The 22,237-nt window shown below is 39.3% G+C and overlaps 1 protein-coding gene across 1 annotated transcript; it reads left to right on the top strand.

Moving 5' to 3' along the window:
- The first annotated feature begins 5,169 nt into the window (after nucleotides 1-5,169).
- On the top strand, nucleotides 5,170-14,001 carry LOC103877715 (olfactory receptor 51A7-like). The gene is given in 2 exon segments (XM_021926200.2): nucleotides 5,170-9,867; nucleotides 9,870-14,001. Coding segments are annotated over 2 exon segments (918 nt in total). The 5' UTR covers nucleotides 5,170-9,527; the 3' UTR covers nucleotides 10,448-14,001.
- The last annotated feature ends 8,236 nt before the right edge of the window (nucleotides 14,002-22,237 follow it).

The following is a 22,237-nucleotide window of genomic DNA, read 5'->3' on the forward strand; positions in this document are numbered from 1 at the left end:
ACAATTAATTATATGTGTAAGCAGTATGAAAGCTACATAAAGTATTAATTCAGGCTCTGTGTACAATTATAAAAGTTCACATTTAATGTGAGAAACTTTCTAAATAATTCAGTTATTTTCTGAATGACTCACAGAAAACACTTGAATTAGTTTCTTTTCTTGAAATTCTTGATTATTTGTGCGATTCTAAAATAGACATTTTATAGGGTGGATCCTAAAATACACATCAATGTAATTCCACGTTGGGTCTTATCTAGATGAAATTATTTTGCCCTTTATTATGTGCAGGGGCTGCCTAATGTAAATGCAAGTTACCATATTATGTGCTCAGCATCAGTTACTGCTGCTGTTAGCTGAACAGTTGAAAGTTGGTAATTACATTGTTAACATTCTAGGAGTAAGGATAACACTATTTTTCATTCTTTTTTAAACCAAGATTTGCCTTGGCATAAGAGAACCTGCACTTTTGGCTCATGTTTCTCTCTATCTCTGATTTTATGGCTTCATTTATGGGATCATTGGACTAGCAATGGCAGAGCAAAGGCTGGCTGATATCCACACATACATACTTTTTAGATATATTTATAGCTGGTTATTGAGTCCCTCCTCTGAAGTGAATACTCTCTAGTGAATATTAACATGAGACACAGAACTTTTCATCCTTTGTGTCCACTTCAATAGCACATCACACGCAGACTTTCTTACATCTCTTCTAACAAAGTTGCTAGTTCCATCTACTGACAAATTATCCAGGCCTTTCAGCAAAGTCCACTAGTCCATGTATATCCACAGACTTCAGACAACTTCTCCTCCAAACGAAGTTAACAACCAAGAGTGCTATTCACAACTCTGCCCTTTGAAAGTGTTTTCCTTCACCACTCTCCTTTATGCCATTCAAATGTAGTGCTGTTGTGCCACTGCACACAATTTTTGGTTAGCATCAACTTGTCTACCAATCTATTCATGAACCAAGCCTGAGTATTTTCCTCCTTTTCCAGAAACTTATCAAAAAAACCCCAGTGAGGCCATGGATGTGAATTAATGAAGAGACATCCATACAACAGTGACAACTGTCATACAATTCTGGGCCAACTATTCACATAAATTATTTGTGCTTTTTGACCTTGTGCATCATTATACCTACAATAATTGCTCAAATGTCTCAGATAGGATAACAACATAAGAATTTTTCCTGTTGCTAAGTATATTATCCTCAATTATATGATTAAGCATCTGAAGAATAACCACAAGTAAAGCCAAAACATTATTGGGCTGACTATGAGATAAACGTTCATAACTCCATTAATCACTCTCAGTAATCTTATAAGTTAACCAAAAGAGAGCATGATGACATGTTTGAGTGAACAAACTCTTTAAGAACTCTTAGATATAACCTTAGATAACCTGTATCTAAGAGTCCTTAAAGAGTTGGATATTCTTCTTTGTTTAATGAACAGTTACATTTGTAAATGACCTTAGGTTGTTTGGGGGGAAATCTGGATAATTTTTATTACATACTGGCAGTAACATTGCGGGATGCTTTGTGGGGGAGACTAAGACTCATATTCAATTAATGGGCACCGTACACATGAAGTAACTTACATATTTACACAGGTTAAGGGATCATGACTTCCCATTATATAGCTGATGTCAGCCTGGTGCTTAGAAGTTCTCTATTGTAAATGTATACTGGGTGCATCCTAGAAGATTGTTCATTTAGCTTGTCTCCAGGAAGACTATCATATATTGCAACATATCACACTGGGTCCCATCACTCTGATAGCCATTCTAGCCTTTCTATCCTCCATAAAAACTATACCCACTTATATGATTGTTAAGTACTGCCATGTGGTCTCAGAATTCCTTCATTCTCATTGTTAATAGGAAGCCCATTTCCACAGAAGCATCTTTCATTGTTAGGTGTAGCCTACGGAGTACGGCAACTGCTGACCTTTGAAACGAACCAGACTTCCTCTTACAAATACATTCTTTGTGGCCTCCATGAAGCCATTTCTCTTCCCTCATGGAGAAAATAATCATGTGGTAAATTCTCTTGTCCCATATGATAAATCAGTTCTAACATGTCAGCTTCCCTGATATTTCTATAGTCCACATTTTGCCAAGAATATTTGCCATCTCCACCTAATTTTCTGTGGTCATTATCATATCCAGTCTTGAAACAACCATCTCAGTAGTGCATTAGCACAGTTTCTGGGTATCCTTGATGTAATATTGCACCTCAAATCATGGATCAATGCCTTCATGTCAATAAACTTTTCTCTATGTTAATTAATATTCATACTACCACATACTTCCACTGCTGCCTGGATTTAACACCTTCAAGATCCACTCTCCTCATTTGATTCCAGTGAGTCCAATTAAGTAGGTTCTGCAATGTCTTGAGTAAATAAACTATTTTCTTTAAAAATGGGAAATGATAGGGCAGTTCCTTTGGAGGAAAGGTATCAGTTGTGAGGCATCATACTCAGGTTTGGTTTGTGTAAGGTCTCCAGACAGTAATAAATGAATTATCTTTGAAAAGTAAGAAGGGATCTGCTTCTTCTGGCATAAAATATTCAAAAGTTTCAAAATTTGAAGACTTATTCACTCAATTGTCAACATTCCAGGAATGAGGATCTCATCATTTTCCCATTACTGTATTTCTAGACTTTTTCAAGGTTTTTGACTTTATCACAGAAGATCTGTTAAAACTGAGCAGTCTGCCTTGCAGCTCTGCCACCCTTTTAGTTAAATCCTTTGCCTGATTTTTAGAGCTGTATAATCTATATCTGAATGAGATAAAGGTTTCTGTCAGTGTTCCTACAGAGAACATTTGATTTTTGTGGCATACCCTGCATTGTGAGTTGGATGTCCCAATCTGATTAGCTCTTACTTCAAGATTTCTGAGGCAGATAATAAAATCAGCCCATTCTATAATCTTTAGATGTTTTAGGTAGAAATGGAGGACTATATTCAAGATCCATAGTTACCATATAACCTAATACTTTACCTTTCACCTGAACTTCAACCAGTCAATCACAAATGAGTGCGTTAGTAATTTGCCATTGAATTTCAAGGATTATTGTCAGCCCTCTGACCACTAGCAATCAGATTTATCAATTGACCATATTAATGATAATGTGCTTCCAGGGACCATGAACGAGGAACAACTGGAGTTAAAGAAGGAGGAAGAATAAGATGATAGAAAACACCTCATTGAGTTTGATGCTGCATTAATCAGGGTTCAATCAAAAGCCAGAAATCATACAATAATTTTAACAGGAAAAATTTAATGTAGAGAATTATTAACAAGGACCTAAAATAGTGGGGAAATTAGCTTGTTAGATAGAATTACAAAGAATTCAGTAGAAACAGCTATAAGGGGCGCCCATTACCCCAAGGGCTGGGATAAAGTCCCCAAGGAGGACTCCTTTCCTTGCACTAGACTGAAGTCACAAAAGTGCCTTGTCAGTGAGGTTTTCCATAAATCTGCCCTCTGATAGTTGCAAGAAAGGCCTTCCCTAAGAAGGTGCCAAGCCCCAGAACTCTCTAAGTGCAAGGGAAACTGCTGATTGCTGGGCACTGCTGTACTTGGGAACTGGAAAGACTGTTCTTTCTAGGAATATAATGAATTTCCATGTGTGGCTGTGCCTGGGGTGTCTCCAGCCTGTCTTCTCTGGGTAAGTTGAGCGACTACCTTGCTAGAAGACTAGTCTCATGGGGCCCGTGATGTGCACACACATATTCAGGGATAAGGAGAAGATACAGAAGAAGCTATCTCAGCTGCAGTGCTGGCCTATTATGCCTATAGTTCCAGGTTATGCCATTACTGTTTCAGTGGAGAGCTGGAGAACAAGTTCAGTGGTGAAATGCTGAAGAAAGCTATGAACTGCTGGAACCGAGCCCTGGAGGAAACACACCGAGTCAAGCGAGAAGAAAAATCGTAATTTGTAGGAGTCTGGTTGGCAAACCACAATAAAACCAGAAAGAGAAAAACCTCTTCTTTTCCTTTCAGTGTGCCTCCACTACCCTCTACTGACAAATCTTAACATTGTACCAGCTGGCAAAACATTATAAGGCCCAACGTCTTCATCACAGAGCAGGTAAAAAGGAATTTGGAGGTTGAGAAATGGCACATCAATAATAATTCAGATACCATTATGGGTGACTATTGCCTAATCCTACAGGGTCACCTCTGAAGCCTTATCAAATATGTCTCAGGATACTCGACCCAGGAAAATAAAAAAGACAGAAACAATTTATCCATTGGATCCTTTTTCCCATTGCTCAAAGTCTACCTCACGAATCCTTAATTCTCCCCATTTCTGGGTTGTACATACATGAATACCAAGTAAGTACATGTAGATATCTCATCATTCAGTGTCAGTCATGGGGCAAGAAACAAGAGATACATGGCACGGGCCTAGGCTGAGATGTTTTCAGATTCTTCCGGTGTAAAGCCAGCCAATGACTAAATGGGTCTGATTGCTGCAACAGTGATTGGAAAATGAGGCTAAAATATTTGCAGTGATGCACTAGAAGTAGCGAATTCACAGGGTCAGCTCAAATCTTGATGCTCTATCCTGGAGAGCTTATAGGTTCACAGAAAATGCAGTCACCTCAGAATGAAGTATGAGCTATTTCTTCTGCTGTACTGGAAATCTATCCTTGTTCTTTTTTGTTATTGTTTTTGGTGCAAGTTCTGTTATTTAATCCCATAAGTCAATTAAAATGATATGCTTACCAACTTGTTTCCTCTTTTTTAAAACTCCAAATAGAGAAGAAAAATGATCCTGAAAAAGGTATCCACATGCCAAGTCTTTTAGAAAATATGGGGATAGCTCCAGGGCAATGGAGAAAGTGCTATGAGCACATAAAGTATACGGAAGTGGTCTCAGGAAGGCTGCTGAGAGAAAAATCTTTCTGCAGGGAATATTTATTATTACTAAGTTTACACCCTTTTATGTTAAAATGATGATATTAACAATAATATTATTTATTTATTGTTATTAACAATAAATAAAAAGGAGAAGTAAAGGAAAGCAGAAATGGAGGAGGAAGAGCTAGGGAAGCAAGTCAAATCAGATAAAAAAATAGAAGAAAGATAATAGATTTTATTTCATTTTTTTCTTAAAAATCACCTAAATTTAGCCTTTCCAAGTGAGAGTTCTAATTGTTTTGTTCCCTAAAAAACAAACAAACAAACAAACAAAAAAACCCACAACAAAACAAAAACAAACTTGTAATTTTTTCATAGTTCTAGTTGCTTTTTTGACCTGGTGACCCTGTAGCCTTTTCTAGATCTGAAGACCAATTAATTTTCCACTCAAAATGATGTAGATACATGTCAGGAAGTAACAGAAGGATCTACCATGAGGCAAACATGAGCTATATGATTCCATTATGATTCTGGCCTGATGCTGGAAAAAATACATCAACATTAGAAACTTGCCCTCCTTTTGGTAATACTCTAGTTAAAATATACATTTTTTTCCGAATGTGAAAAATCAAATTGAATTATGTCTCCTATCTGTGTATGAGAATAGGAATGTGAGGAACTAGTGCTCCTCATTTTTCGAAGCCAGTGTAGACTGAAGAGGTGCTCCTCATTACCTGCTAAAAACTGCTCTAGGTTTAGGTTCAAGGTTTTCTGGAAGTTTACCTCTGAAAGTTTCTGAAAGCTTCTTGTATTGATTATCCTACTCACTGGTGATCCATAGTTGTCCTCTGAACTATAAGCTCAATAAAAGCAATGCATCTATTTTGGTCACCTGTGTTTCTCAGTAGTTGGAAACAATACATTGTTCATACATTGTTCATAACAAGGTCATCAGGAAATACATATCAAATAAATGAATGATGATGGCAATAGATATGCTGTTTGTGGTAGGTAACATAAGAATTGATGGGGAAAGGAAGAAAGTTTACTTGTACTATCTATTTTAGAAAGCGGGGGGAGATTTTTTTTTTTTTTTTAAATATCAGAAAACGTGTTTTCCTAATGGGTGGAGGTTTGAATAAAGATTAAAGTTTGAATGAACAGAATGCTCTAGGATTATCTTCTCTAGTTAGGATAATCTAACTAGGTCTGCAATGCTCTCTTGGTTCGACACTTATGTGCCCCCTTTTCTAGGCATTCATTATATTTTCATAACAGCTGCAATTTTTCCTTTACAAATGCCAGGGCAATAAGTTGAGAAACCTAGGCTGGATATATTGGCTAGAATTAGTGTAGGCCTTCATGGTTATTTTGTTCTGGTCCAGTAATAATAAAGAGGACCATTTCAGAGGATATTCTGTATTGCTTTTGTCTGTCATCCTCAGCAACCAGTTCTAAATGTATTCAGGGCCTAACAAATCTGGTTTCAGTCACCCTCCTGCCCTGGAGTGCCGGGGCTGCATCTGCCCAAGTCTAGTGAAGCCTTGAGTCTAGGGGACCTAAGGCTTTAGGAAAATAATACAGTGTTTAACTAGGACTGATATTTTCCTGAAGGCAGAACATTAGGTATCATAATCCTGACTATATTTCTACTGGCATGATTTTGTAGTAAAAGGCTACTAAATACCAGAAAATTCTGACCTTAAGTAGGGTTCACAGCTTTATCAAAGCTCTACAAATGAGTAAATCTTCAGAGGTGTTAAGCAACTAGGCCCATGTTATAGTATCAGTCTGCTAGTTTACTGGATTCTTTTCTCCAATTTTCTGCCTGCCCTAACTGATGACTACAGCCCCCAACTCTATCACATCACCTCTTGTATTAACCTGAAGATGAAGTCATCATTGTTGGCTGTCTAAGTTGGTTCATTTATCTGATATACTTTGTTTCAGGCCAATAGTATTTTACTAAATCTTATGTTCTGTTTTCTTTATCTGAAAATCATATGCCCCTGCACAACATACCAGCAGAATTATACAATTTATTTATTTCTAATTTTCAAAGGTAGTGGGCTGAACAATTTCTCTTCTGAATGTGAGGGTCTGAGTTATTAAGCATGTTGTAACCCTGGGTATTACTTTTTGTTTTGTGAGATTAAGTGCCTTTGAGGACCAATAAATGTTACGGGGCTAGATATAAGACAATGCAGAAAGAGGGAGCCTATGATAAATTAGAGAGCTTGTCACCTACCTAAAGCCATCACATTAAAAATCTATTTAGACATTGTGATGACCAAACAGAACACATTTGTGGGCAGGATTCCACCTCAAGTCTGCCTGTCTCTGACCTCTGTGACTGGCTTATGTAGAGCCTTTTAAGGTATACACTGAATCTTAGATAGAGCCATTGCTGGATTTGGGCTGTCTTTGATAATGCCTTAGAGTGACTGTCCCCAAATCCTGCACCTGTGTGGAAACAGGATCACATCAGTTAAAGCCTTCACTGTGATTCAGAGCCTGCTCACTTAGGAGAGCTCATTATTGAAAGACATTTATGAGACAAATCAAAGCAAAATCAAAACAAAAGTCATTGTTCCCAGGGGACTAGGTGTCTATTAATTCTCAAGAGGACATTCCTCTGCTAACGAAGAGTATGAGGATATAAACAAAGGTGCAGATTCCCAACAGAGTGCTGGAACAGAGAAGCTGCAGCAGCTGTAGGATCTGAAGGCTTCCCATTCTTGGTCTGGAATTAGGTAGCTAGAAGCCTGGTAAGTGTTCTGGTGAATGAAATTGAATTTCCTTAGGATGGTTTTATCTTTTCCAATGAAAACACTGTAGTTTTGTAGACAACCCTATATCTTTCAGAAGAATGGAGGTAAAAATGTTTCATGGATGTTCAACCTAAGAGATCAAGCTACATTTTGGACAAGGTTTATGGCTGAAAAGACTAGTGTCCTCATGTAGCATGGGGTACTTACTTGTATTTACATGATGAATACAGTTGAATACAACAATGTTGCCAGTAGTGACTCATTTATGGAGTTACCGGAGTTAGGTTGGAAGCTTGTCAACAAAGGCCTCAGGCATGAAACCTTGGGAAAGGCCCATTTTGAGGGGATTCATTGAAGGGAGAGGGATGTTGTGTTATCACTTTTTTCTCTGTCAGAATTCTGCTCCTCTGACAAGGACAGGCTGTTAGCCACACCATTGGAGCTTTTTATTCTACAGCTCTTGAAAGGAAAGTTACCCGAAGTGTCACTAATGCTGACACTAGGAGTATGAACAGTATCAAACCCAAATTCCAGAGACAGTCACCTGCACTGGTCACCAATCTGAAGGGTAGACACAGAGAAGCCAAGTGCAATAGGAAAAAAGAATCCATGAACAGACAAAGACAAGAGCTATGACCATTCTGAGCAGGGCCAGTAGCAATTGCACTGTAAGGTGGCGAGTACTTTAAACACATACAAATGGCATCTGTGTTATGGGATGCATAACAAGGAAGCGTTGGTCACATATAACACCAAGCCTGCCTCATAGCTCCTAACTCAGGTCAACATGAGGCAAAGGTCCTTAAAATTTTTTTGCAGCATATAGAATAGCTACTATTTCCCCTTTCCTTCACTACTTTCTATTTCTATCCACCACTTTCTAGTTTCTTCTAGCTGAATGCAACCTCCTCTTTACCCTTGCCAAGACATGCTCGGAGACGTTCCATGAAAGGACAAATGATCACACATGGCCATCCTCTCTGCACCACTTAAGGTAGTCTCTTGCTGTCACTAGCCATCTAAGTCATGAGAGCTGGGTCAGAGGAGCTCTTCCTCCTCCGGTCACTGAGGTGCTGTGCTTACTCACACTGCCCTGCCTCAGGCTACTGTCAAGATCTGGCAAACGGTGTTTGCTACCAGACTTGAAGATCGCTCTGAGGTTTTGAGCCTATCTTTTTCTGTGAATACCCGAAAAGTGAATCGTTTTACAATGTGTAATTTTCAGGAACTTATCATCTCTACCACATATGCTTTTTATTCTCTTGTTTTTTATTTTAATAATATCCTTTAAAAATAGAAAAATCCCACATGTAGTATAAAACAGGCCATGGGCTGAGTTTGACTGCATTACAGTTCGCCAACCTCTGTCGTAGACCAATTCTATATATTTTCACAGTCATGTACCAAGATCAATAAGATAAGATTCAGGCCTCCCCTAAGTGCTGTTACTACAGCATGCATCTGTGGTTTGTGTGAGTACATGACCATTGACCACACACACGACAGCAGATTGTAACATATTCCACTTAGTTTAATTGAAGCAAAACTCTCAAAAAGGGAGGATTTCAAAAAAAGTGGGTATCAAAGCACTTTCTTTCTAGCTAGAAAATTATTCAGAAATATATCAGGGATTAAAGATAGAAAAATAACATAAAAGTTTTAAATGAATCCTGTGATGAACCTGTTTAAATATTTTCCATTGTTTTCTTTACATAGGAAAATATATATTATGCTATTTCTTGACACCTAAGATTGAGCTATATTTAATTTAACCAACAACTGAACTTAAATATATTCAGCAAATACAATTAAAAATTTTTGTCTATTGTGCATCTTACTTTAGGCCTTGGAGCAGATAAGCTAGTGACCTATCTGTGATGTTTCTGCTCCACACCTCAGAAGTTGAAGTCTCCACATTCCTGTTGATTGGGATACCAGGACTTGAGCATGCACACATTGGGATCTCTATCCCCATCTGCCTTATGTACCTCATGGCCATGCTGGGCAACTACACCATCCTATTTGTTATCAGAAGAGAGCATTCCCTGCAAGAGCCCATGTACTATTTCCCCTCCATGCTAGCCCTGTCCGACCTGGGCCTGTCTTTCTCCTCCCTACCCACTATGCTGAGAACTTCTTGTTCAACAACATGGGGGATTTCTGTTGATGCATGCATTGTCCAGGAATTCTTCATCCATGGATTCGCAGACATGGAGTCTTCATGTCCTTTGATCGCTTCATAGCCATTCGCAACCCCCTAAGATATAGCTCTATTCTCACCAGCGTCAGGGTTTTGCAAATTGGACTAGTGTTTGCTATTAAAAGCATTCTCCTAGTACTACCCCTTCCTTTTACTTTAAAGAGACTCAGATACTGTAATAGACACCTTTTATCCCACTCCTACTGCCTTCACCAGGATGTAATGAAGCTGGCCTGCTCTGACAATAGGGCTAACTTTTACTATGGTTTGTTCATTGTGCTCTGCATGATGTCAGACAGTGTTTTTATTGCTATTTCCTATGTGTTCATCCTGAAGACTGTGTTGGGAATTGCATCCCGTGGGGGTGCAATTAACACCTGTGTGTCTCATGTCTGTGCTCTACTCATCTTCTATGTGCCCATCATCACCTTGGCTATCATGCATCGCTTTGCTAAGAATAAATCCCCTTTAGCTACGATTCTGAGAGCAGATGCATTCTTGCTGGTACCACCCTTGATGAATCCCATTGTGTATTGTGTAAAAACTTGGCAGATTAGGGTAAAGGTCCTGGAAAAATTGGCTCTGAAGCCTAAATGATGGGGCAAAGGTGGAAATTCTATTTTTTTCACAATACATTTTCTTAGGAGAAGGAAAGTGTTTCATTCAAATAGGAAATGGTTCTATTTACTTCATAGCTTTACAATTAGATGTATTAATTAATTGGTCAATCAACTAATCCCTAATGAACATCTAATATACCACAGCTTTTCTACTTTTGGTAAAGAAGAGGCTTATATTTCATAAACATGTTATGAATTATTTTGTTATTCTTTGGGTGATTGATAACATGAATTCTCAGACACAAGAAGGAAGAGCAAAACTCTTGCAAATGTTCTAATGAGAAGTTAGGAAAAGTAGCCCTGAACTGTGACTGGGAGAGCCCTACAAAATTCTGGTACTATTTAACATCTTGATATTTACCTCCTTTTATTTTATTTTCATTGTGATTTACATTAAACTCTTTATAAAGTGTCTGAGTTTGTCTAAGTATGTTCTTTACTTTGCTATTCAAAGTGTGGTCTGCTGACTGGCAGTAACAGTATTACTTAGAAAGTTGTTAAAATTGCTGCAGAATCTCATGTCCTGCTGCAAGCCTGTTGAGCTGAAATCTGCATCGTAGCAAGATCTCAGGTGACTGGCATGTAGGTTAGTGTTTAAGGAACTTTTCTCGGGTGATGTGAAAGGGAAACACAGAGACTATGTCATTTGGTGAAGCAAATTTTGGTGGAAGTCAATTTGGGGAGGAAGTTATAGAAGGGTCATGGCACTTGACAATGTTTATAGTAAATATAAGGGGTTGAAACTTTGATGCTCAATGGTTGCAGGCCCATATGTATTTCCACCATGATGCATATATCTCTCTCACTAACTATATTGTAAATTTCCACAGGACAAGAGCTACAAATTATTCAACTTTAACTCTCTTGACAACAAAGTACTCTGTTGATGGTATGCGCTTGATAGATCTATTAATATATCAATTTGAACTAAAAAAAATAGTCTAAAGAAAAAGAGGTAGCATCCTGAAGCCAGGTCCCTCAGGTTTTTCTGGGGTAAAAATTCTAGGGTGCATCAGAGCAGTCATCATCTAGGCTCAAGATAGCACTCTCTCCTTTGCATGCCTCACAGTAAGAAGTTAACATTACAGATACATAAGGAGTTTCATGAGATGTGGATTCTTCCCTTTGATGCTGCCTTCTGAATTGAGGGGAGCCCCGTATTACTGGTCATCAATAATGACAGCACAGAATCTGCACCACTGTGGCCAACCAGACACCCAATTAACAATAACTTTAATACCTGAGCCTCCCTACTCTCACTTCTCACTTTAAGGTATTGTGAATGGAGCCAGACCAAAGGGCTCCAATGATCTCCTAATGAGAAAGGGTCAACAAGGAAACTTTAGGAGTCACTAGGACTGTGCGATCCTTATTTAGTACATCAGGATCCAGGATCACTCCTAAAGAATAAGATATAGTATAACTCCAGGCTGAGAATTTAGGAATTTAGAAGCTAACCCACAGAAGGAGAAGTAAGTAAACCCCATCAGAGTTACATGTCCTCTAAACTCTTTACTGTGATAGCTCAGCCCTGCCAGGGAGGAGATCAAATGAGTGGAAAAACTAGGGACTCAGTTAGGAACAGGTCCTCTGGTTTCAGCTCTGCCATTTCCTGGCTTTGCGGCATTGAGAAAATTACTTCCTATGTATTATGATATATTTCATATGTACTTTTAAATTAAGAACATAATTATTTCTCCATACATTCCAGGGATTAAATAAGTTAATGTGTTTAAAAGCTCTAAGATCTCAATATGGTCTTCAGACAGGTTTGTTTGGACATGGCAGCGTTTGGATGATTTTGTATATATATACACATACACATAAATTATCTTAAGTATGGAAAGACATGGAAATAGTAGACCTATATTCCCCCATTGAAACATTCCAACATTCAGTAGGCAACCCCTGAGAAGTCGTTAGCCTCTTAGTTAATAAAGATCCCACTACTAACAGTGTGACTATGTACTTGTTTTATAAACTTATAGTATTTCCTTGGCTCCTCTAGACATTTGAGCTTATGATCCCTCTTATGAATTTTCAATATCCCCCTCCCCCACTCTCTCTCTCTTCCTCTCTCTTTTTGACACACACATACACACACACATGTATAAACACACACACACACACACATACAGAATAACATTCTGGTTGCTATCCTGGAGAGCTTTGTTTAACAAGTAGATCAACCCAGAGATTTAGCTTTTGCAAAACTTTTCCCGATCTGCAGTTTTATCCACCTTCTGTGTATCACTGTCACATTTGTAACTGTACTTGTTAATACTCTCTAATACTCTCTCCCCTCTGTGTGCTGTTAAGAAATTCTTTTCCCCTTAACTTATCAGCCAAGTTAATGTGATTTGCAGAGGGAGAATAGGACCCTAGACTGGCCGGGGGTATTAATAACAAGCACTATATAGTTGAAGGTTTTGACAGAATTGGTGTGGATTTGGCCAGTGTATAGGAGACAGCAGGAAAAAGGAGAGAGCAACTGAGGCTCTGCTGTGAAAGAGAGACAGTTTTCTACTACCCTGATTTAGCAGAGTAATAAACACATGGAGGCAGCCAGAGGAGTTGGGTTTCAGTTCAATACCTACCACTGACTTATAAAGGACCATTCAAAGGTGCTTTCCACAGGCCAAAGTTGCAGTTTTCTGTCTATGAAATGAGGTGGAGTTGGGAGAAGATTAAAGAAACTTCCAGCTGTAAAGCTCTTTCTTCTGATTAATCATGCATACAAAGTTTAAATATAGTTACTTTTTTTATTAGTTCTACATCGTTTATTGAATATCTCTATGTTCCTACATTATGATACAGACATTTTACTGTAAGATAAGAACTGCTTTACTTATGATAGGAACAAAAGACATACATTTATAAAATACATATAAATATATTTAACTTAAGCAAATAATTTTATTGGAAAATGGAAAAAACCGTTAATGAAACACTTATCATATACTCTTGCATGTGAAAACTTATCACTAATGTTTATTTTCTTACATTTAACCTGTAAATATAATTTAACACCTCCTAGAAATCCAAAGCTTTCATTTGTTTTGCGAGATGGGGTTTGTTTTACATCTCACATTAAGTAAATCACACTATAAAGCTATAATAAATAAGTGATATGTCATCATTCATAAAAAGATCCTCAAAGCAAAATGCATATACCTACATAACCTAACGACCAGCAAGCATTATAATACATGCTGTGGTGGTGAGCATCTGAGATTTTTTGATCGGTATACAGTAAAAGAGTGTTAGTACACTGTGTATACTTATATATACACACAGATATACATTGTATATTATATATATACACAATATTATATATACATATAATTTATAATATGATATGCATAGTATTTTATTTCAGTGGGAAAAGGAATGTATTTAACAGGTAATTCTGCCATTAGTAAATATCCACCTTGATTAATAAAAATTTAAACTTCTAACAGAAAAATTTAGAAGTAAAAACCATTGTAACAATTTTAGAAAATAGTATAAGACGTTGTGCATTGAATGCCTGGAATCAAAGTTTTTTTTTTTTTTTTTTTTTTAGATGGAGTCTTGCCCTGTCACCCAGGCTGGAGTGCAGTGGTGCAATCTCTGCCCACTGCAGCTTCCACTTCCTGGGTTCAAGTGATTCTCCCGCCTCAGCTTCCTAAGTAGCTGAGACTACAGGCGTGCACCACCATGCCCGACTAGTTTTTTTTTTGTGTTGTTAGTAGAGAGGGGGTTTCACCATACTGGCCAGGCTGGTCTCAAACTCCTGACCCTGTGATCCGCCCGCCTCAGCCTCCCAAAGTGCTGGGATTACAGGTGTAAGCCACCGTGTGCAGCCAAAGACCTCTTTTTTAAAGCAATATATGAAACACAAAAAGTATAAAGGAAACTAAATTTAAATTTGTTTAAATAATACTACCTGTATTTGCTTGAGAGTTGATCAGCAAACAAGATTGAAGACAAATAACAGATTGGGAAAGGCATAAAACAAAAATGTTTTGGAAATATTTATTTGTTTGTTTATTTATTTGTTTATTTATTAGGTTGGTGCAAACGTACTTGCTGTTTTGTCGTTACTTTTAATGGCAAAAACTGCAATTACATTTGCACCAACCTAACATTTATTTATTTTTGAGACAAGGTCTTGTTCTGTTGTCCATGCGGGAGTGCAGTGGTGAAACCATGCCTCATTGCAGCCTCAACCTCCTGGGCTCAAGTGAACCTCCCACTTCAGAGTCCCTAGTAGCTGGGACTATAAGCACCTGTCACCATGAATGCCTATTTATTTTTTAAATATTTTGAAGAGATGGAATATTCTTATTTTGGCCAGGCCAGTCTCAAACTCCTGTACTTAAGCAATTCTCTTGCCTCAGTTTTCCAAAGAGTTGGGATTACAGGTGTGACCCACCCACTCATATATAAAATATAAACAACCCAATAGAAAAATGGATGAAGATTATTTGAATAGGCTATTCATGGGAGAGGAAACAAAAATAATCAATAATATGTGAAAGATAATCATTTTTACTGTTAGAAAAATCCAAAATTAAGTAAAACTAGATAGTTCTAACTTTATCTTAAAGTAAAATAATTTTACTTTATGTAATTAAAGTAATAAAAACCACTATATACCTGAAGGTTCTGACAGAATTGGTATGGATTTGGCCAGTGTGCAGGAGAGAGCAGGAACAAGGAAAGAACAATTGAGGCTCTGCTGTGAAAGAGAGACAGTTTTCTGCTATCCTAATTTAACAGTTATAAACACATGGAGGCAGCTGGGTGCAGTGGCTCACACCTGTAATCCCAGCACTTTGGGAGGCTGAGGTAGGCGGATCACGAGGTCAGGAGATGGAGACCATTCTGGCTAACATGGTGAAACCCCGTCTCTACTAAAAACACAAAAAATTAGCTGGGAGTGGTGGCAGGTGCCTATAGTCCCAGCTACTCGGGAGGCTGAGGCAGGAGAATGGCATGGATCCAGGAGGTGGAGCTTGCAGTGAACCAAGATTGTGCCACTGTGCTCCAGCCTGGGCATTGAGATTCAGAGGGCAGGGACAGAAAAAGATGTAGGAATAGAAAGCTCCACCAATTGTCCCCCTACCATAAGGACACCGATTTAACATCTGTACATAAGAAATGAAGGGGTGGCCTGCCCCTCCACACCTGTGGGCATTTCTCGTTAGGAGACTTGAGAAAAGAAATGAGACACAGAGACAAAGTATAGAGAAAGGAAAAGTGGGCCCAGGGGACCAGCGCTCAGCATACAGAGGACCCGCACTGGTCTCTGAGTTCCCTCAGTATTTATTGATCATTATCTTTACCATCTTAGAACAAGGGAAGTGGGAGGATAATAGGATCATCCCAGGGAGAAGGTCAGCAGTAAGACATGTGAATAAAGATCTCTGTGACATGAATAAGTTTAAGGAAAAGTGCTGTGCCTTGATACGTATATGCAAACATCTCCATAAACCTTTTTAGTGCATAAAGAGCAGTGTTGCTGCTAGCACGTCCCATCTTCAGCCCTAAGGTGGTTTTCTCCTTTCTCAGTAAATAGAACATACAATTGGGTTTTACACGGAGATGTTCCATTGCCCAGGGATGGGCAGGAGACAGATGCTTTTCTCTATCTCAACTGCCAAGAGGCCTTCTTTCTTCTTATACTAGTCCTCAGCACAGACCCTTCATGGGTGTCAGGCTGGGGGACGATTAGGTCTTTCCCTTCCCAGGTGGCCATATTTCAGACTATCACATGGGGAGAAACCTTGGACAATACCTAGCTTTCCTAGGCAGAGGTCCCTGCGACCTTAGGCAGGGTATGTGTCCCCGGGTACTTGAGACTAAGAGAATGGTGATGATGACTTTTAACCAGCAAGCTGCCTTCAGGCACTTGTTTAACAAAGAACACCCTGCACAGCCCAAATCCATTAAACCTTGAGTCACCACAGCACATGTCTCTTGCAAGGACATGGTTGTGGGTAGGGTCACAGATTAACAGCATCTCAAATACAGAACAAAATGGAGTCTCTTATGTCTACTTCTTTCTATATAGGCACAGTAACAGTCTGATCTCTCTTTCTTTTCCCCACAAGAAACACCTTTTTAAAAACAAAAAATTCTGATGAGTCCTTATAATAACTGGCTTTAGTTTCATATCACTGAAAAAGGCACTGAAGAGATTAAAAAAACTTATCTTGAATCACCAATGCTGCACTGCCCCTGTCACCAGGCAATGGCAATGACAGTGTGGTGCAGAGAGTGTCTCTGGGTGCTAGGGGAGGGAGAGCAGACACACTGACATCAGAAATGAAATTCGGATGCATTAAACTCAGTGCTGTCTTGTTAGGGAAGGAAAACAACAACAAACAACAACAACAAAACTGGACCAAACTCAGCTGATGCTCACCCACGGAGGGAGCATTTAAAACAGCCATAATCAGTGGGGAATTGCCGATCCCAGCAGTCAAAACTGGAGTTCCTGTAAACCTCACCACCACAGACCAAAGTGACCTGGGTCTTTAAGTAAACTTGAAAGGCAGTCTAGGCCACAAGGATTGCAACTCTGAGATGAGTCCTGTTGGTCCAGGACTGAACTGGTCCAGAGACAGTGGACTAGAGAGGGGTGCAACCTACCGAGACACACTGAGGCTGCTAAGGGAGTGCTGGTATCACGCCTCCCCTAACCCCAGGCTGCATAGCTCATGGCACCAAAAGAGACGCCTTCCTTCTGCTTGAGGAGAGGAGGGAGAAAAGTGGGAGGAGTTCGTCTTTCATCTTGCATGCCAGCTCAGCTGTAGCAGAATAGGGCACCAGTCAGAGTCCTGAGGCTTTGTTCCAGAACCTAGCTACCACATGGCATTTCTAGACACATCCTGGGCCAGAAGGGAACCTGCTGCCTTGAAGGGAAGGACCTAGTCCTGGCAGCACTTATCACCTGCTAACTGAAGAGCCCTTGGGCCCTGAACAACAAGCGGCAATACCCAGGTACTATGTCAAAAGCCTTGGGTTAGCCTCTGAGACTTGCTGACTTCAGGTGAGATTCAGCACATTACCAGCTGTGCTGGCTATGGGGAGACTCCTTCTGCTTGAGGAAAACAGAGGGAAGAGTAAGGGGACTTTCTCTTGCACCTTAGGTAGCAGCACAACTACAGGGCTGAAGAGCACTAAGCGGGTTCTTGGGATCCCCCATTCTAGGATTTGACTCTTGGATGGTGTTTCTGGACCTGCCCTGGGCCAGAGGGGAGCCCACTGACCTGAAGGGTGAGTGCCTGGCCAGGCAGTATTCACCACAAGCTGACTTAAGAGCCCTTGGGCCTTATGGGAACATCTGTGGTTTTCTGGCAGTATTCCGCATGGCCAGTAGTGGCAGGTGGCTACAGGATGAGGTTCCTTTGCCTTTGGAAAGTGGAGGGAGAGTGGGAAGGTCTATATCTTGTGATGTGAGTGCCCCTCAGCTGCAGTATAATAGAACACCACGTAGACTTCTAAGGCTTTTGACCCTAGTGCCTAAATCCCGGACAGCATCTCTGGACCCACCTGGGGCCTGGGGGATCTCACTTTCCTGAAGAGAAGGACACAGGCCTGGTTGGCTTTGCCAGCTACAGATTGTGGAGCCCCAGGGCCTAGAGCAAACAAAGACAGTAGCCAGGAAGTGGTTACAGTAGGCTTTGGGTGAGACCCAGTGCTGTGCTGGCTTCAGGTCTGACCCAGCACAGACATACTGGTGGTGGCCACAGGGGTGCTTGTGTTACTCCACCCTTAGATTCATGTGGCTCAGAACACAGAGATACTCCATTTGTTTGGGATAAAGTAGGGGAAGAGAATAAGAGTCTGCCTGGTAATCCAGAGAATATTCCATATTTTATCCAAGACCATCAAGGCGGTACTTCTATGAGTCTAGAAGAAGCACAGCATTACTGGGCTTGGGATTACCCCTAAAGTAGATACAACTTAGATCACAACACCCAAGTCCCTTGAGATATCTATAAAGTCATCCCAAGAAGGACAGGTACAAACAAGCCCAGACAATGAAGACAATAAATAAACAATTTTTGAATGACCAGACAGTGAATAACATTTACTAGCAGGAACACTGTACAGGAAAACATGACCTCACCAAATAAACTAAATAAGGCACCAGGGACCAATCCTGGAGAAACAGAGATATGTGACCTTCCAGAAAGAATTCAAAATGGCTATGTTGAGGAAACTCAAAGAAATTCAAGATAACACAGAGAAGGAACTTGGAATTACATCAGAAAAAATTAACAGTGATATTGAAATATTTACAAAGAATCAAGCAGAAATTCTGGGGCTGAAAAACGTGATTGGCATAATGAAGAATGCATTAGAGTCCTTTAATCACAGAATTAATGAAGCAGAAGAAAGAATTAGTGAGCCTGAAGACAGGTTCTTTGAAAATATATGGTCAGAGGAGACCAAAAAAAAAAAAAAAAAAAAAGAATAAAAAACAACAAAGCATACCTACAGGATCCAGAAAATAGCCTCAAAGGGCAATTCTAAGAGTTATTGGTCTTAAAGAGGAGATAGAGAAAGAGATAGTTAGAAAGTTTATTTAAAGAATAACAGAGAACTTCCCAAACCTAGAGAAAGATATCAATATACAAGTACAAGAAGATTAGGGAATACCAAATCAATTTAAGCCCCCAAATAACACCTCAAGGCATTTAATAATCAAATTCCCCAAAATCAAATATAATGAAAGGATCCTAAAAGCTGCAAGAGAAAAGAAACCAATATATCTGACAGCAGACTTTTCACTTGAAACTTACAGGCCAAGAGAGAGTGACATAACATAATTAAAGTGCTGAAGGAAGAGTTGTTTTACCCAAGAGTAATATATCCAGTGAAAATATCCTTAAAACATGAAGAAGAAATAAAGACTTTCCTAGTCAAACAAAAGTTGAGAGATTTCCTCAACACCAGACCTGTTCTATAAGAAATGCTAGGCCAGGCATGGTGGCTCACATCTGTAATCCCAGCACTTTGGGAGGCCGAGGTGGGCGGATCACCTGAGGTTGGGAATTTGAGACCAGCCTGACCAATATGGAGAAACCCCATCTCTACTAAAAATACAAAAATTAGCCATGCATGGTGGTGCATGCCTGTAATCTCAGCCACTCAGGAGGCTGAGGCAGGAGAATAACTTGAACCTTGAGGGTGGAGGTTGCAGTGAGCCAAGATCATGCCATTGCATTGCAGCCTGGGCAACAAGAGTAAAACTCTGTCACACACACACACAAAAAGAAATGCTAAAGGGAGTTATTCAATCTGAAAGAACAGGACATTAATGAGCAATAATCACTTCAAGGTAGTAATACAAAACTCACTGGCAATAATGAGTACATAGAAAAACATAGAATATTATAACACTATAACTGTGGTGTGTAAATTACTCTTATGCCAAGTAGCATGTCTAAAAATAAATAAATAAAAAATAAGAGCTACATCAACTTTTCAAGACATAGACGGTACAATAAGGCATAAATAGAAAAAAAATATTAAAATGCAGGGGAAACAAAATTAAGGTGCAGTTTTTATTGGTTTTCTTTTAGCTTGTTTAGGCAAAGAGTGTTAAGTTTTTACTAGGTTAAATTAATGGGTTATAAAATAGTATTTGAAATCCTCATGGTATATTAGTTCAAGCTTACATTGCTATAAAGAATTATCTGAAACTGGGTGGTTTATAAATTAAAGATGTTTAATTGTCTCACAGTTCCACAGACTGTACAAGAGGCATGGCTGTGGAGGCCTCAAGAAACTTACAATCATGGTGGAAGGTGAAGAGGAAGCAATCACATCTTCGCATGGTGACAGGAGAGACAGAGAGTAAAGAGGGAAGTACCACACACTTTTAAATCATCAGATAGCATGAGAAGTTACTCACTATCATGAGAAAAGCATGATTTAATCATCTCCCACCAGGTCCTCTCTCCACATTGGGAGTTACAATTCAGCATGAGATTTGGGTTGGGACACCCACCCTGCAGCAGACTTCTGCCTGGACATCCAGGCATTTCCATACATCCTCTGCAATCTAGGTAGAGGCTCCCAAACCTAAACTCTTGCCTTCTGTATACCCACAGCCCAATACTACATGGAAGCTGCTATGACTTGGGACCTGCACCCTCTGAAGGAACAGTCCAAGCTGTACCTTGGCTCCTTTTAGCAATGGCTGGAGCTGGAGTGGCTGGGACACAGGATGCCATGTCTCAAGGATGCATAGATCAACAGGGCCCTGGGCCTGGCTCACAAAACCATTTTTCCCTCCTTGGCCTCCAAGCCTGTAGTGGGAGGGGCTGCAGTGAAGGTCTGAAATACCCAGGAGGCATTTTCCCCATTGTGGTGGCTATTAACATTTGGCTCCTCTTTATTTATGCAAATTTATGCAGCTGGCTCTAATTTATCCCCATTTAAATTTATCTTATTTGTCAGAGACCCTCTTCATTTGGGCTGCTTTGACTTCCTGGCTTTGCTTCAGTTCTTCAGGCACCAGGGCCTGGCTCCAGGCTCTGAATTTGGCTCAGGTTTGCACCATGTATCTCCTTCTGGAAACCAGATTCAAGGGGAAGTACCTAATAGGGAAGCACTACCCTAGTACAAGAAATCAAACCTTGCAGCAAAATCACACTGAAGCTCTTGCTTTTATCACATCCACTAACATCCTATTGACCAAAACAAGTCATGAGGACCACAGTGGCCAGAGAAAATCATGTGTCTAAAGTGAGAGTGATGGTAAATACGATTCGTCCACTTTGTTCCTCCTGATGTGGGTGTGAATGTATACTGCTGCTACTAGGAAGTAAAGAATTGAGACCAATAATTCCAAATGCCACTTGTAAGATTTCATTTATATAAAACATTGTAAGTGCTCACTAAACAGATAATTATAGTTAAGTTTGGGAGATATAATTTAAAATTATTCTTATTTATTCTGTTTTTTCTGAAATATGCAAAAATTTTAGAAATTAAATTAAATTTCATTTTGAACTGACAATAATTATGCATATTCATAGTGATGTTTTGATGCATGTCATGTATAGTGATCAGATTGGGGTAATTAGCATATTCATAGTCTCAAACATTTCTCATTTCTTTGTGTTGAGAACATTCAATATACATATATATTCAAAAAATATACTAACATTTTGAAAACTAAACAAAGAATTTAAAAAATTATATTCTCTCTTTTTTTTTCCTGGCCTGATCAGAGTTAAATAACCTACCTCTTGGTGTGAAGAATCTAAATGAGAGACTTACTTGCATTTTCCTCATTTATCTAATTCCTAAGGATTGGTCAGAATTCTTACTTCTTAAGGAGGTACAATACCAATGGAAGATCTTCTATCTAGTTGAGAAGAATGTTTCTGTCTTATTTTTCCTTTGCTATGTAGATGATTAACTCTTCTAGATTTATCCGTATTAAAATATAGATATAGTGACAGGATTAACAACAATAAAATAACAACAGGCACACACTTGGATGGTTGTGACAAGATCTGGACTCTGGCCCTTCCTGTGTCATTGATATATAATGTACCAGTGGGTGGATCACATTCATTATCTGGGGATTGTAAGCTTTCATCAATATACACAGGCATACTTCCAGGGATAGGAAGCCACATCCATGTATATGCACTTATGAGTACGTGAATGATCATTTCATGCTTGGTGAACTGAGTTCTCACAGAAACTTTAGTATCAGGAGCCCTGTACCACCAAACATGGAGGGGCATCCTCC

The sequence above is a fragment of the Papio anubis genome, chromosome 12 (assembly GCF_008728515.1).
Source record: "Papio anubis isolate 15944 chromosome 12, Panubis1.0, whole genome shotgun sequence".
NCBI lineage: Eukaryota > Metazoa > Chordata > Mammalia > Primates > Cercopithecidae > Papio > Papio anubis.